Source organism: Mirounga angustirostris, unplaced genomic scaffold (genome assembly GCF_029215605.1).
Source record: "Mirounga angustirostris isolate CCGP_5_RB_7025 unplaced genomic scaffold, mMirAng1.0.hap1 SCAF_4, whole genome shotgun sequence".
In the NCBI taxonomy this organism is placed as follows: Eukaryota; Metazoa; Chordata; class Mammalia; order Carnivora; family Phocidae; genus Mirounga; species Mirounga angustirostris.
Window position 1 is genome coordinate 178,158,097 of NW_026991712.1, and position 14,918 is coordinate 178,173,014.

Consider the following 14,918-nt stretch of genomic DNA (forward strand, 5'->3'; position numbering starts at 1 on the left):
TTTTTAAATAGTATACCATTTCTTATAAGAGCATACTTCTCTGGTTGGATGCTAGGCACATGTAAGTACATTGATAGCATTCAGTCTCTTGGGAAACTTAAGGGGTATTTGCTTATGATGGGTCTTTGTGTTCTCTTACACGCCTACTAAGATTTACGGGACGGCGCCTGGGTGGCTCAGTCGGTTAAGTGTCTGCCTTCGGCTCAGGTCATGATCTCAGGGTCCTGGAATTGAGCCCCACATCAGGTCCCCTGCTCAGTGGGGCATCTGCTTCTCCCTCTCACTCTCTCAAATAAATAAAACCTTTAAAAAAAAAGGATTTACAGGAGAAGAGGGTGTGGTCTTACTAAAGTGATAACCCAGTACAGTTTCACAAGTAATCACATTTCTCTGACCTGATGATCTTCAAAAAGCTTCAGAGAAGTGGGTTCAGATTGCATAGTCCTCTTTAAACTCTGAAATACCTAGGAAATTTCCATACACAGCAAATGAGTCCAGGCAAAGAAACGTATCATTTTCAGGGTCCTTGGTCAGCACCTTGTTTTTGCTTGGTTTGCTTTGCTTTGCTTTCACATGAGTTCATTCTTCTCCCTGGAAAGGCAATGCTCATGCAGTTAATGTTGGTTTCGTGTCCCGGGGGCAACCACTGTGCTGCTAGTTTTAGTGAAGACAATAGAGTTAAGAGTTCTGTGTGGATAATCCATGTCCAGGCCTCAGCTGGAAGATGACCAGCACAGTGTTGATTTGCTTTTGGGCTCTGTCTGTCACAGTTTGAGTTCAAATAACAGGGGCTTTTTAAAAAAGGGGTTGGGGATGGGGCGCCTGGGTGGCTCAGTTGTTAAGCGTCTGCCTTCGACTCAGGTCATGATCTCAGGGTCCTGGGATCGAGCCCCGCATCGGGCTCCCTGCTCGGCGGGAAGCCTGCTTCTCCCTCTCCCCCTCCCCCCTGCTTGTGTTCCCTCTCTCGCTGTGTTGCTCTCTGTCAAATAAATAAAATCTTAAAAAATATATAAATAAATAAATAAAAAGGGGGTGGGGGTTGGGGTGCTAATTTACTTCTGAAAATGCATGAAGCATGGCGCTAGGACCGGTGTGAGAACTCCATGATGCCCACAGCACCCCAGGCCCCTTCTGTCTCCAGCACCGGCTGTAGCGTGTAGATTCCAACCCTTGTTGCCTCACGGTCACAAAATGGCATTTGGAACTACAGTCATTAGATGTACATTCCAGGCAGGAAGACGGAGGAGAAGGAAAACAGCAACAGGCACCTCTGTCGCAGGTGTACTCCGTGTCGGTGCTGCTCCTGATGGTCGGGGAATGACATTCTAGAAAGAGTTTGCAGCTGGACTGCCAGAACCCGGGTGAGCAAGTGTTAAATGCGTTCTCTCTCTCAGGCATCTGTGGCTCTTGTGCCATGAACATCAACGGAGGCAACACCCTGGCCTGCACCCGAAGGATCGACACCAACCTCAACAAAGTCTCAAAAATCTACCCTCTTCCGCATATGTATGTGATAAAGGATCTTGTTCCCGTGAGTTTCTGCCTCCCCACCCTCTCCCATCCCCTTCTCTCTCCCACTCTCCCTACCCCCTTTTTTTATTTTCCAGGGAGAAGGGAAGAGGTGTGTGTGAGAGAGATACATGTTATCGTTCTCTAGGGCAGGCTTTTTTCCTGGGTTTAATTAAGGAATTTGAATGGTGGAAGATAAACATGCCTAGAAGATTCTCCAGCCGCTCATTGGGGAGGATTGTTTGGGAATAACAGGGCATAGGATTTTAGAGTTGGAACAGCCCCAGAATCAAGAATTTGGCCATAACTACAAAGAATTCATGTGGAAAAGACCAGTGGGGAAGGCAACAGCTGTTACACGTTGTACTTTAATCTCTGCCTCCCCGTGTCTTAGCACCTTCACTGACAGGGCTGCAGGATTGGAAGGTTACCCAAGTGGGTGAAGGAGAGATTTCCCAGCCACAATTAACACTCTGACCATTTCTCCTTCTGTCATCCTTGCATGGATCCACACTGAGGGAAGAGAGTCAGACTTCTGCTGGTGTGGGATGGGGAAGTGTCCAAGAATGGGGTGAATAAGAAAGCTAGGGAGTCCAAGGGCAGTGTCCAAGAAATGGGGTGAATGAGAACACTAGGGAGTGATGGTGGAATCTGACCCTTCTTTTCTTCTTCTTACTCTTAACCTCAGGACTTGAGCAACTTCTACGCTCAGTACAAATCCATTGAACCTTATTTGAAGAAGAAGGATGAATCCCAGGAGGGCAAGCAGCAGTATCTGCAGTCTATAGAAGATCGTGAGAAACTGGTCATTAGTCCGCATTTATTGTCTTGCTTTGAGGAATTTTGTTGCAAACATGCTTGCCAGGAAGCCTGGCTTGAGGGGATGGGGCGGGGAGTAGCAGCATGGGACGCTGCAGACCATTATGGAGCGTATTCTGGAAAGGAACTGCAAGAGCATCTGTCCAAGGGCTGGACACCCATCCTCTCAGGGCCAGGGGGTAGTGTGATCCCACAAGGGGCCCACAGTGGACCAAGGATCCGGAGCACATCTGCCTTGCCTGGAAGGGCATATGATTACCATGTTGCAGAATGTTTGTTTCAGAGGAAACCTGTATGCAAATAATCGAGTCTTGCCAAGGTGACAGCTCCGTCAAAGCTGCTCTTTAATGGTGTGGGCACAGCAGACACGTGCCGGCCCCTGGCAGTCGTGCTCCCACCCTGTGTTACAGGTGGCGGCCAAATGGGGACTGGAACCTTGCCGTTCTTTCCTAACGCCGAGTGTCCGGGGACTGCTGGGTGGGGCGGTGATGGCCCTGTCACTCTCTTGGCGTTCCAGTGTCCAGGCTGTGACATCTTACAGTGAAGGGGTCATTCTCAAGTTTTCAGTCTCCTTCTCTGGCACTCTTCCCCCTGAGAAGCCTCTGATTTACACCTGCACTCCATGCATATTCAGTGTCCTTGTGGAGAGGGGCGGTGGGAAAGGGACCCAACAGATGGGTCCTGACAGCATGTCTGCATGGGGCCAAGGACGTGTGCTGTGTCACAGTCGGCACGTCACGCGGTCCTCCCAATTCGGCACTTGCCCGAAGAGCATCCCTGACCGGCGCCTCTCGAGCAGGCTGAGCGCACATCCAGGAAGGCGGCCGAGCCTTACTCCTTTCTGAATCCCGAGGCCCTGGTGCTGGTTATTTATCAATATGTGTTAGGCACGTGGCTGAGTAAATGCACTGTACCTTTTAGAAGTCTTGGAGAATGTTGAGGCCCTCTCCTCTTCCTGTAAAACTTTAAGAAAGGAGAGCCCTCATGTGAAAGCCCAGCGCTCTTCGTGGAGTGATGTAACTCAGTGCGGACAGCTCTCCCTGGGTCAGGAGTTCTTGTTCTCTGGACAAGGCTCTGCCCTGCATTCCTGACTGGGGCGGGGGGGGGGGGGGGGGGGGGGGGCGTGGCAGGAGGACGGTGTCCTGATCGGACCTGGTTTCTGGTCTCTCCGGCCAACTCACTCTCCTGCATTCCTCCCTTAGGCAAGCCCCCAGCTAGGAACCGCCTCCTCCATGCACTAGTAGGAGGGCACGAAGGGCCCCCCTGAGTGTGTTTTCTAGATAACCAAGTTTACACATTTAAATACCAAAAATTTGTTAAGCATTTTTCACTTCCTTCAATTAATACGCTGAACATAACTTTTTCTCACGGTTTTAAAAGGCATCATGCTCACTGTGGGTAATTGGAAAATACAGGTAACTATTTTAAAATATAAATAATCTGTAATATTCCAGCACCAGGATAACGTCCATTGACAGCTATTTTTGTTTTTTCTTTTATGTGCTACATGACGTTTTTATGTAGCTGGGATCAAAATGTAAATATGCTTTTGTATCCTGCCTTCACTTATGTTATTGTGAGCATTTTCCCATGTTCTTTTTTTTTTTTAAGATTTTATTTATTTATTTGACAGAGAGAGACACAGTGAGAGATGGAACACAAGCAGGGGGAGTGGGAGAGGGAGAAGCAGGCTTCCCGCCAAGCAGGGAGCCCGATGCGGGTCTCAGTCCCAGGACCCTGGGATCATGACCTGAGCTGAAGGCAGATGCTTAACAACTGAGCCACCCAGGCACCCCATTTTCCCATGTTCTTAAGAATTCTTCATAAGCATTTGCTTAGACGTTGCTTTCTGCTACCTCAGTTGAATGCATTGTGTATTATTTAACCATTCTACCTACTGTTGGACATTGGACAATGAAATTATTTCCAGTTGCTCAGTGTTACAAATAAGGCTGGATAAACATCTTTATCTTTCGAGTTCTAGCCAAAAATTTGAGTTCCTTTTCTTGGTAGAAGGTTTTCTATAAGTGTATCAAAGAATATGACCATCACCCTATGCTTTCTAGACCAGTGAGGCAGTTTGCACTCCCATCTGCTCTCTGAACAGAACATAGATTTTGTTGAAGACTCAGGGTTACAATCATGACCGTCAGCTCTGCGTCATCTGTTACAGTCAGCTGTCAGTGTGCCCTTCTGTCTTGCTGCTTTTCTGTTTTTCGCAAAATCAGAAAGTCCAGTCTGTTAGAACTGGGGGGACAGATTGAGTCAGCATGGCAGGGTTCAAGTGCAGGCAGGCATTCCAGAGTCGGACTGCCTGGGGTCCCGTCCCAGCCGTGGCTACTTGGAGCTGTGTGACCCTGGACCAGTGACCTGACCTCTCTGCAACGCCGTAGTCCTCACGCCATAGCATTGTTGTGATGATCAAATGAGGGAAAGTGAGTACGGCGCATGGGGCTTATTTAGGTTGATGTCTCCGTTGCCAGCCCGGGCAGAGGCTGGGGTAGACTCCTGGATGCCCCAGCACGCAGGTCCTTCCTCATTTCTCCTAGAGTGCATTCTAGGCAGTAAGGTGTTTGGGGTGGGTTGGTTGGTTTTTTGTGGGGTTTTTTGTTTTTGTTTTTAGATAACTGAGAGGTTATTGTTTATTAGAGGATAAGTGCTTGGACTTAAGAACTCTGGATTCTAACCCAGCAAACACATACATTTCGATTCCAAGACCTTTTTTATGAATCTGATAAATCTCTGCAGGCCGCCCCTAAGATTTTGCCAAGAAAACTCACATGCAGGTGGGCGCTTTGTTCGTGCACTGACCCCAGACGTGACGTTCAGTCAGCTGGAGGCATGACCGCCCGTCCCCTGGCGTGCTCCTGACCGCCCTTCCCCTCCACACAGGACGGGCTGTACGAGTGCATCCTCTGTGCCTGCTGCAGCACCAGCTGCCCTAGCTACTGGTGGAACGGAGACAAATACCTGGGGCCTGCGGTTCTTATGCAGGTAAGGTGCTCCCTCACTGCTCTAAAAGCTTCAAACCGAGGCATCCAGGGGCGCCTGGCCGGCACAGTCCATTGAGTGGCTGACTCTTGGTTTCGGCTCAGGTGGTGGTCTCAGGGTCCTGAGAGCCAGCCCTGTGTCAGGCTCCACGCTCAGTGTGGAGTCTGCTTCTCTCCCTCTCCCTCTGCCCCTCCCCACCTCCCTCAAATAAATAAATACATACATCTTCTTTTAAAAAAAAATGGAGAAGTCGAAGAGGACAGTATATTGTTGGAAACCAGGCGTTCTAAAGGGCATCCGTTACAAACAGGGCAGTTGGCTGCATTCTGCTCACTGGGCTTTCAGTAAATCTTCATCTGCAAAATACCTCATTTCTGTGTGGTGAGGGCCACCCCAAGGGGTGGTCGTGTGCTTTTTGGCAAAGTAGGCCTTGCAAGTGTTCTAAAACGTATCCCCGGTGCAGCTGGCTCTTGCCTACCCACTGGCCCACCGTCCCCAGACCGCAGCTGTCGGGTGGCCGCCCAGCTCCCTCACGTGGGGATTTCTGACCTGCAAGCAGGGGAGAGAAATTTCGTCGAGGGGCAGCTTCCCAGCTTCTAAGGCTGGAACTGGTTTCCAGGCTAATGAAAGCCTGGAGTCCTGGGTTTAAGGGTTACTTCACAAGAAGACAGCACTGCCTTTCAGGGCCCATCGCCGTATATGTATAGCCCACTGCAGAGAAACTGCCTTTGTTCCCAGAAAGCTGGGCTTTTTACATCTGTGGTCAGTGCTTTTCACAGATTCCTAATTTCAAAAATAAGTTCTCATTTCTCATCATCCCACAAAAAGGGAAGTTACGTGCTGTGTGAGCACTTAGCAGTATTGATTTCCATCCACATGAAAGATCGAATAACGAGGCGCATTCACAGTTGGCCTCTGCCCCCACACTGTGACTTGGTGGGGCACGGAGCCCCCTCCACTTCACTGCGAGCAGCCCGTGCTTGGGCGGTCAGCTGCCTCCGGCCAGCTTGTGCCAGGCTCCAGGGCAGGCTGACCAAGAGTCCATCCGTGGAACATACTATCTCCGGACACATCTCCTAAGTCATCAGTCTACTGGGAGACCGTGGGTTGGTGCTATGAGGACAGGGTCATGTGATATGGTCCTTGCCTTCCCTCACTCATAATCTGGGCAGGAAGCCACCGAGCGCCTTAAGATAATGAAACGATACCTAATGACGTGTAATGAAACACCAGGGTACCAGGTGCGGTGCGTTCCGGGGGCGGGGGGGGGGGGGGGGGGCGTTAGTTGAGAGGAGTTCTAGAGGAGGGACCTCTCCTTGAAAGGGGGCAAGACTTGCAGAGCAGAGACAGGCCTCTAAGCTGAGGGACTGCCTTTCGGCTGCTCCCCCGGGGCTTTGTTACGTTGCCAGCACGGCTCATCAGCCCCCCGGCTCCCCAGGCCTACCGCTGGATGATCGACTCGAGAGACGATTTCACAGAGGAGCGCCTAGCCAAGCTGCAGGACCCGTTCTCCCTGTATCGCTGCCACACCATCATGAACTGCACCAGGACCTGCCCCAAGGTATGCGGCCCCGGCCCTGCCTCCTGGGCTCCTCGGGGCGAGCCTGCGGGCTAGCTGGCCCCCGGCTGCAAGGACCAGACTGGCTCAGCCCCTCCCCCTCGGGAGAAGGGTTTACTTGCGGGTCGCACGCGGGCCTGAGGGAGTCGGGGATGCCCCAGGAATCCACGAATAGGAACCTCTGCTCTCCCCGACTCGATAGGAGCCGCAAGAGGAAAGGCGGCAGAAGGCGGGTAGCTGTGGGGACCGGATTCCCGCTCCGTGTCGCAGGGTCTCCGGCTCGCAACGTTGCTGCCAACGTGCTGTGCTCTCGCAGCCAGCCTCTTCTTTCTCCACGGCTTCCGTCCGTCTCAGGGCTCCTGCTCACCTTGCTTTCACTCCCGCTTCCTGCTCATCCTCCCACTTCCTGCACTCACCCTGACCTTCGGCTCCCGCCACCTGCCCGTCTTCTGTCAGCATGTCCATGGCAGCCCGCATCCCAGGAGGATGGCCTGCTGTGGACTGGCTGCCCGCTGGTCAGGTGTCAGCCCTGGTCCGGTTAGCAGGCAGGGAGCAGCCGGGGCCATGTGGCCCAGGACACGGCTGCCCTTCCGGCAGAGACTGCAGAGCAGGGTCCCTGAAAGAGGCAGCGAGGAAGCAGACAGCAAGATGGAAAACTCTAGGGTAACCAGCTGGCAGTTTTTAAAAAGTGGTAGGGGGAGATAGCATAGCTTAAACAGGAAATCGAGACTGGGTAATTCCCTGCTTTTTTGCCAACACTGTGTTTCCAGGGACCCCCGTCTCTACCACAGTGTTCTCATGGTCTGGCAGCAGTGGGGCCTGGTGGGGGCCCCGAGGCGAGGGAGAACAAAGGCTCCAGGCTGCCCCCCAGGCTCTGCCCCCCCGGACCTCTAACTTGTGGGGCAGATTAAGGCACTGATGTGCTTAGAACAACTCCTGGCACACAGTGAGCGCTCAGTAAACGGGCCCACAGACGGGGGGCCAGCCTGGGAGGCTGTCAGAGACGGCAGCTCCAAGGGTGGGCCGGGCAGGCGCCTTTTCAGGAGACAGGAATGGAGGTGCTCTGTGACCTGTGGGACGAGATGAGGCCCAGACTGTGTGAGCTGGCAGGGTCCCTTTCACAGCCGGGGAAGCTGAGCCCTGGGTGGGAGTTGGGGGAGGGGGGCAGCCAGCGATTTGCAGAGGTCTTTATAGGGACAGGGCAGGGCCAGGAAAGCAGTCCCCCCGCCTCCCAGAGTGGTCTCTTCCTGCTGCCCCAGATGAGGTGCACACCACTGAGTCCTGCGGCAAACGGGGGCGGGCAGGGGCGCCGCGGAGGCCCTTCCAGAGGTTTCCCACTGCCCACAAATGCACATGGGCCCTGTTCTGTCACACACTGCCTTTTCCCCTTAATTTACTTTGGAGACCCAGATCAGTCTTTGAAGAGTGTCCTCTCTCCCTTTCTTTCTCTCTCAAGATCTCGTTTCTTTTTCTTTCCACACTTTTTCCCCCACTATGGAAGTGCTTTTTTTGGCAGTAGAGTTGAATGGACAAAGGTTTCTCAGCTGGGTGGGACGAGGCAGTCACAAGTATAGATGGTACCCGGAGTGAGGGCAAGTAGGTGGCGTAAGGGAAGTCCACGCCATCTGGAGCATCCTGGTCACGGTGTTCCATAGCAGCCCGTGGGTGTCCGCAGAAAGCATCCTAGTTCCCTGGACCAGCTCCATAGCCCAACATGGGGGGCCGGGGCCGACCAGAGAGCATCAGGCCCTGGGGAGTCCAGTGTGAGCAGGGGGGTCCCGGGGCTGGGCCTGGGGGGAGTATCTGGGCAGGGCCAGGTGGCAGAGCCGGGCGCTTGGCACCAGGGAGAAAGTTGTTACAAATGCCACCTTCCTCCTTTACTTCCTCAGTCTGCATGCTTGTTGATGGTAGATACGCATACAAACTCAGGGCCCTTGAATTTCTTGCCACCGAGAGGGCATGGCCACGTATCCTTGGCCAGTTTCTGGGTGTTGGAGGGGACAGACTTCGCTTCCTGCTCAGGGTCTTCATGACCCATCTTCTGGGCCTCTTCCCACACACTTCAGTGTCAGGGTTAGAGTTGTCCTGCTACAACGGGGGGACTCCCTTCTAACCTCGGAGGAGTCCTTGTCTCGTTTTGCCACGTCTTCATGGTCTCCCTCCCTCGCGGGGTTCAGTCATGGTGCCTCCTGCAGAAGCAGCGTGGCCGGCCAGTCAGACTGCTGATGGCGCTTAGGCTCGCTCCCCGTCACCCGTGAGGGCTCGCCTGTGCCCGTGGGAACGTGTAAGGGCCCAGGGGCCGCTGGCTGGTTGGGACACTGGCTGTGGCCATGGAAAAGCTGCCCGCTCCTGGATGTGTGTGCATTTTGAGCACACAGCCCTCGGGGGGTCAGCCCTGGGCTGGACTCTGGCCGCGGGGAGGTGTCTGCAGGTGGAAACGGGAGAGCCCTGAGCCTGAGCCCTTGGCTTTGGAAGGATGTGGTTTGCATCCACCTTGCTTTGACCCTGTTCCCGCTGGGGGAGTTTGCCCAAGGCCCTGGGTTCTTCATTCGGTCTCGCTTGCCCCATGATACCGATTCTCTTCTCTTCTCTCAAGGGGCTGAATCCAGGCAAAGCTATTGCTGAAATCAAGAAAATGATGGCCACCTATAAGGGGAAGAAAGCATCAGTGTAACTGTTCCCACGCCAAGCATGACAGCCAGCTCAGCTGGACATGCTTTATATCCAGTTCGAGTCCGTTCAGAGGTCTTGATGTTCCATGAATACAGCATGTATAATAAAAATTTTAAATAAATAAACGTTATTCTACTTTATTAACAAAAAAGCAAGCCTGTTCCTTTTACTTGCTGAAGAGAAATGCACAGGTGCCAGAAGGAAATGTCCTTGTCCTTGGAGAGGGGCGGGGGCTCCTGCACTGAGCCCAGGGCGGGGCCAGACAGGCATGGCCTCAGGCCTGTTCCCTTTGCCCCTCCCCAGCTGGACGCCCTTGGGCAGGCTCCGTTTGCCTGTCTGTACGGGGAGGGTGGTGACTGCCCACCTCCCCCATCGCTGCGGGAACACCCGGCCCTTGCTCTGCGTGCTCTCGAAGTGTTAGCAGTCGCCCGGATCAGAATTACTTAAAGCCGCGTCTTGCCAAGTCATCATATCTCACCAAGGCGAGGTGAGCCGCCTCCAGCACAGAGCAATGACCGGGTCAGCTGTGACCTCGAGTTCCACGGCTGACCTCCAGGGGCCTCTCCCGGCAAGCACGGCTTCCCGGCACAGCTGCCCAGGCGGCAACGCTCTCAGAGAAGTCAGATGGTGCAAGAGTGTGTCGGGGTGGAAGTGAAAGGCCCTCCACGCCCCGAGTCCCACCCCCCACCCCCCGCTGACTGTTGTATTTCCTTCCAGACCTTTATGTCATGACAAACGGGCATACAGAAAGCTTTCCCTTCAAAATCGGGGTGTGACGGGGGCTCCTGGGTGGCTCAGTCGGTTAAGCATCCTACTCAGGTCATGATCTCAGGGTCGTGAGATCGAGCCCCCTGTCGGGCTGAGCGTGGAGTCTGCTTCGGATTCTTTCCCTCCCTCCCCCTCTGCCCCTCCCCCGGCACACACGCTCCCTCGCTCGCTCTCTCAAATAAATCTTAAATAAAATACTTAAAAAAAAAAAAACCAGGGTGTGATATAACCTGTCCACTTTCCATTTTTCCTCTTTTTTATTGTGGTCACATATACATAACAAAATTTACGTTCTTAGCCATTGTTAAGTGCACCGTTCGGCAGCATTAGGTACATTCATATCGTTGTGCAACCACCACCACCGTCCAGAACTCTGCATCCTGCAAAACTCGTCCTCATCAAACAACTCCCCGCCCCGGCCACCACCCTTCCGCTTTCTGTTTCTGAGACTCTGACGACTCGCCCTCCTATGAGTGGAATCATACAGTAGTTTGTCTTTGGTAACACTTCACTTGGCATAAAGTTCTCAAGGTTCATCCGTGTTGTAGCCTATGTTAGAACTACTTTCCTTTTTTTTTTTTAAGATTTTATTTTTAAGGGGTGCCTGGGTGCCTCAGTCCATTAAGTGTCCGACTCTTGATTTCGGCTCAGGTCACGGGATCAAGCCCCGTGTTGGGCTCTGCTGAGCAAGGAGCTTCCTGGAGATTCTCGCTCCCTCTCCCCCGCCCCTCCCCACCCTCACCCCCCCCCCCCGCGTGCATGCTCTCTCTCTCTCTCTCTAAAAAAAAAAAAATTTAATCTCTGCACTTAACATGGGGCTCAAACCTACAACCCCGAGATCAAGAGTCGCATGTCCCACCAACTGAGCCAGCCAGGTGCCCCAGAACTTTCTTTTTAAGGCTGAAGACTACTCCATTGTGTGTAGACACCACATTTTGTGGATTCATCCATCGACACTTGGGTTGCTTCCACGTTTTCTGGCTATCGTGAATAACAGCAGCCTTCTGTTTTTACTGCACAATATGGAAGGGCCCCTTCGGTGCTAATAAAGATCTACCTGTGTGTGTGATTTAAATTCCGCCTGAGCCTCTCGAACCCCGGGTTCGATGCTCCGGGTGCAGGTGCACGTAACCGCCCTGCTGCTGCCACCCGGTGGACCCACCTCTCGCTCGGGAACACTCCAAGGCTGCTCTTTCACCCACAGCAGTGAGATCAGCCAGGAAACAAAGGCTCCTTGCATCGTGAGGCAGGCCGCCAAGAAAAATGCCTGACTCACCCAGGATGAACCTTAATGAGCGCTTCTGGCTTTGAAAAGGACAGCTCAAAAGCACTTGTCTCCAGCATTACGAGAGGTGAGACGCTGGGGGCAGAGATGAGCAAGATGTGTTCCCTGCCACCAAGGAGCCCAAGCCGCCAAATTAAAAAGGAGCAGACACTGAATTACTAGAAATTCAGAATAGGGTCTTCGCCCTGAAGTGTCGCATCTCAAATTCTTGACCACCCCTGGAAGACCACACGGTACCCCCGTCCCCAGGTGCCAGAGAGCTTCAGTTCGGAAGCGGGAACCGAAAGAGCCCCGGCAGCCCCCACACCTTCCGCACCCGCTCACACCCCGTCCACCTCTGTCGGCCCCAGGAAGGTCACGGTCATGGATCCACGCATGATTTGACTTTGCCTGTCATGCCCCAATGGGTAGATAAAGACGGGTTTTCTCGCCAATAACGTCATGGCTCGGACGACAAGCTCTGTGCCGCCCGTTCTGGGGACGAGGCAGTGTCCTGTCCTGTGAGTTGCCACCGCAGATCTGCTTCCGCACCTGTCAGATCCGTCACTGCGGCCACTCTCACCCTGTCTCAAACCGGGCCAAATGGGATCCACCCACAGTTGCACTTACTGTTTATTTCACCTTTCCCTGGATTGCAGGCAAACGTTGCATTCCAACAGTCACAAACACTTTCCCAATAAAAACTTCAGACCCGAGCAGAGAAAGACGGTATTTTGTCCCTTATGCTCCCTCTGTGCTACGTCTGAACCGTGTCCAGAAGATGTGCCTTCATTCACAAAAGTAATACTGTGGAATTCCTCGAGTTTCTCTGAGATGGGACCCAGCCATCTCTTCTTCCCTGGTCTTTGGGCAACTTGAACCGCTCTGCCTCTGTTTTCCTGTCTATAAAATGGGAATTAATAGCATTTACCGCTCAGAATTGTGGTTCAATTCCAAATGAGAATAAATGTGAGTTCTCACCCCCCCAAAAAAAGTAAATATGTAAGCTGATAGATGTGTGAACTCAGGGAAGAGAATCCTTTATACCTCAAAAAAGCTGAAAAAAAACATTTTTTTTAAGATTTTATTTATTTATTTGACAGAGAGAGACCAGCAAGAGAGGGAACACAAGCAGGGGGAGGGGGAGAGGGAGAAGCAGGCTCCCCGCAGAGCAGGGAGCCCGATGCGGGGCTCGATCCCAGGACCCTGGGATCATGACCTGAGTCGAAGGCAGACACTTAACGACTGAGCCACCCAGGCGCCCCTGAAAAAATTTTTAAATAAATACTTAACATATTAATCTTCAAAAAAATAAAGACAAACAGGAAAGCATCTAGCCTGCGGTAGAGCGAATGCTCCAGAAATGCAATTCAGCTGATTTGTCTCAAATCCCTACGGCATGGAAGTCCCACTCCGTGCCACAGGGACCACCCAGGCCTTCAGGTCCCAGCCCCCTGCACCTGACGACTTGGGATGTGTCTCACCTGCCTGACCAGAGCGGGGGATCTCCCATCCAGAGGATGGTTTTTCACCAGGACCACCAGTACTCATTTCTCATGTCACACCGACCCCAACGCCCAAATTCTCTCTGGCCCTTCTCCTTGCCCAGGAGACTGCGAGACAAATTGCTGAAACCCCACTTTATGTGTCTAGACAGCCATCATCTTGTCATGGGGTTTGTTACTAGATGAGAAAACCCGCTTTTGTTGCAAAAATCTAGTGAAACTGGAGAAATTGAGAAGTAAGGCAATGCTCCAGAATAAACAGGTTCACACTAGTGACTTGTCAAACCTTTTGCCACTTGGACCAGGCATATTTTATGTCCTTCTCGGGGGCCCCCAAGGGAGCAGCCACTTTGCAAGGAAAATTCCCTGATGGGTTCTGACCCACAGGTGACTGGAGCCCAACCCACAGACCACTCAGAGGACCACACAGTGAGAGCCACTTCCCCAAAGGTAACCCCAGCAGACAGCAGGGCCTTCCACATCCTCTGTGGTTTGGGAGGAAGCCCATCAAGGCAATGGGTGGAGCAGCAAGTGCAGCTCCTTCCCAGATGGCTCAGAAGGTGGAGCCTCTTCAGAGCCCACCCCATGAGCAATATAAATGAGGGGACCAATCTGGCAAGGCGGTCTCTGAGCCCCCCGCTTTTTTTTTTTTTAACATTTTATTTATTTGTCAGAGAGAGAGAGAGTGCAAGCACAAGCAGGGGGAGAAGCAGAGGCAGAGGGAGAAGCAGGCTCCCCGCCAAGCAAGGAGCCTGATGCGGGGCTCGATCCCAGAGCCCTGGGATCATGACCTGAGCCAAAGGCAGAAGCCTAACCGACTGAGCCACCCAGGTGTCCTGAGCCCCTTGGTTTTATGAAGCTTCCAGCCCAGCGCCAGGAGCTAAAGAAAGCAACCGGCTTCCACCAAGCACCTGCTATCTCATTCTGCCCTCTGAACAGCTTCCATTTTCCACAGCAGGAGAGGGGCTCAGAGAGGGAAAGTGACTTTTTTAAGCTCATATAGCTAGAAAGTGCCAGATGCACATCGCAGGCCCAGGTCTCTGGTGCCAGAACCCAGCCCTGGTCCCCGTACCCACTGCCTCTTGGCAAGGCCATCCTAGCAGGTCATTTCTCCGAACCCAGCCATTCTGCCTGCTATGGGGGTCTGGGTTCCCCGGGCAAGAGGTCCATCAGGCATTGGGCTAGGCTCTGGAGGAGGACATGGGGACTCTGAGAAGTAGCCTGCCTGCCCTGGAAATGTCATCAGCAGATGACACAGGAGTCATCAACGGAGTGAAGCCAGCCACATCCCCCAGGTGATCAAGCTGCTCCGCCAGCAGCCTGCCCGAGCTCAGCAAGTGGCTCTGTTGCCCCCACCTGCTCAGAACAGAACCCCGGAGCGTCTCTGAGTCCACACTCCTGCACTCCACATCCCACCCATCAGCAAGTGCTGTCAACATTTGCTCCTTTAGCAAATGTGTGTATGAGGTCTTGCCATGTATCAGGCACTGTCAAGGCCTTCCTTGCTTTCCCTTCTGGAGTCTGTCCTGCACCATTACCCCTGCATCGAAGTTCTGGCTCTTTCCAGCCCTTTCCATGACAGGTTGTTGTTGGAGTTTTCCTCTATCTGCCTTTGGCTGCTCCCCGTGTCTGTCTCATTCGCCGTCATGTTCTCAGCTCCTAGAACAGTGCCTGGCATGCCGCAGATCACGCTGGATGGATGATGAATTGGGCCAGTCCTATCCTGGCCCTAATATGATCCTTCCCTGATTTGCCCCAGACCCTGGGGTCTCTGATTCACCTTCCGCCTTTGGAGGTGCTTAGTCCAGAAGCCACCGACCCCGGGGTCAGG

General features: G+C 53.0%; 1 protein-coding gene across 1 annotated transcript in view; it reads left to right on the plus strand.

Annotated features, from left to right (window-relative positions):
• SDHB (succinate dehydrogenase complex iron sulfur subunit B) overlaps positions 1–9,701 on the plus strand; it is a 29,129-nt gene extending 19,428 nt beyond the window's left edge. Inside the window, exons 4-8 of the mRNA XM_045898592.1 lie at positions 1,395–1,531; positions 2,198–2,314; positions 5,221–5,322; positions 6,758–6,880; positions 9,474–9,701. Of these exons, the coding sequence (XP_045754548.1) occupies positions 1,395–1,531; positions 2,198–2,314; positions 5,221–5,322; positions 6,758–6,880; positions 9,474–9,551 (557 nt within the window). The 3' untranslated portion in view covers positions 9,552–9,701. The remainder of the gene's footprint in view (positions 1–1,394; positions 1,532–2,197; positions 2,315–5,220; positions 5,323–6,757; positions 6,881–9,473) is intronic.
• Positions 9,702–14,918: the final 5,217 nt, after the last annotated feature.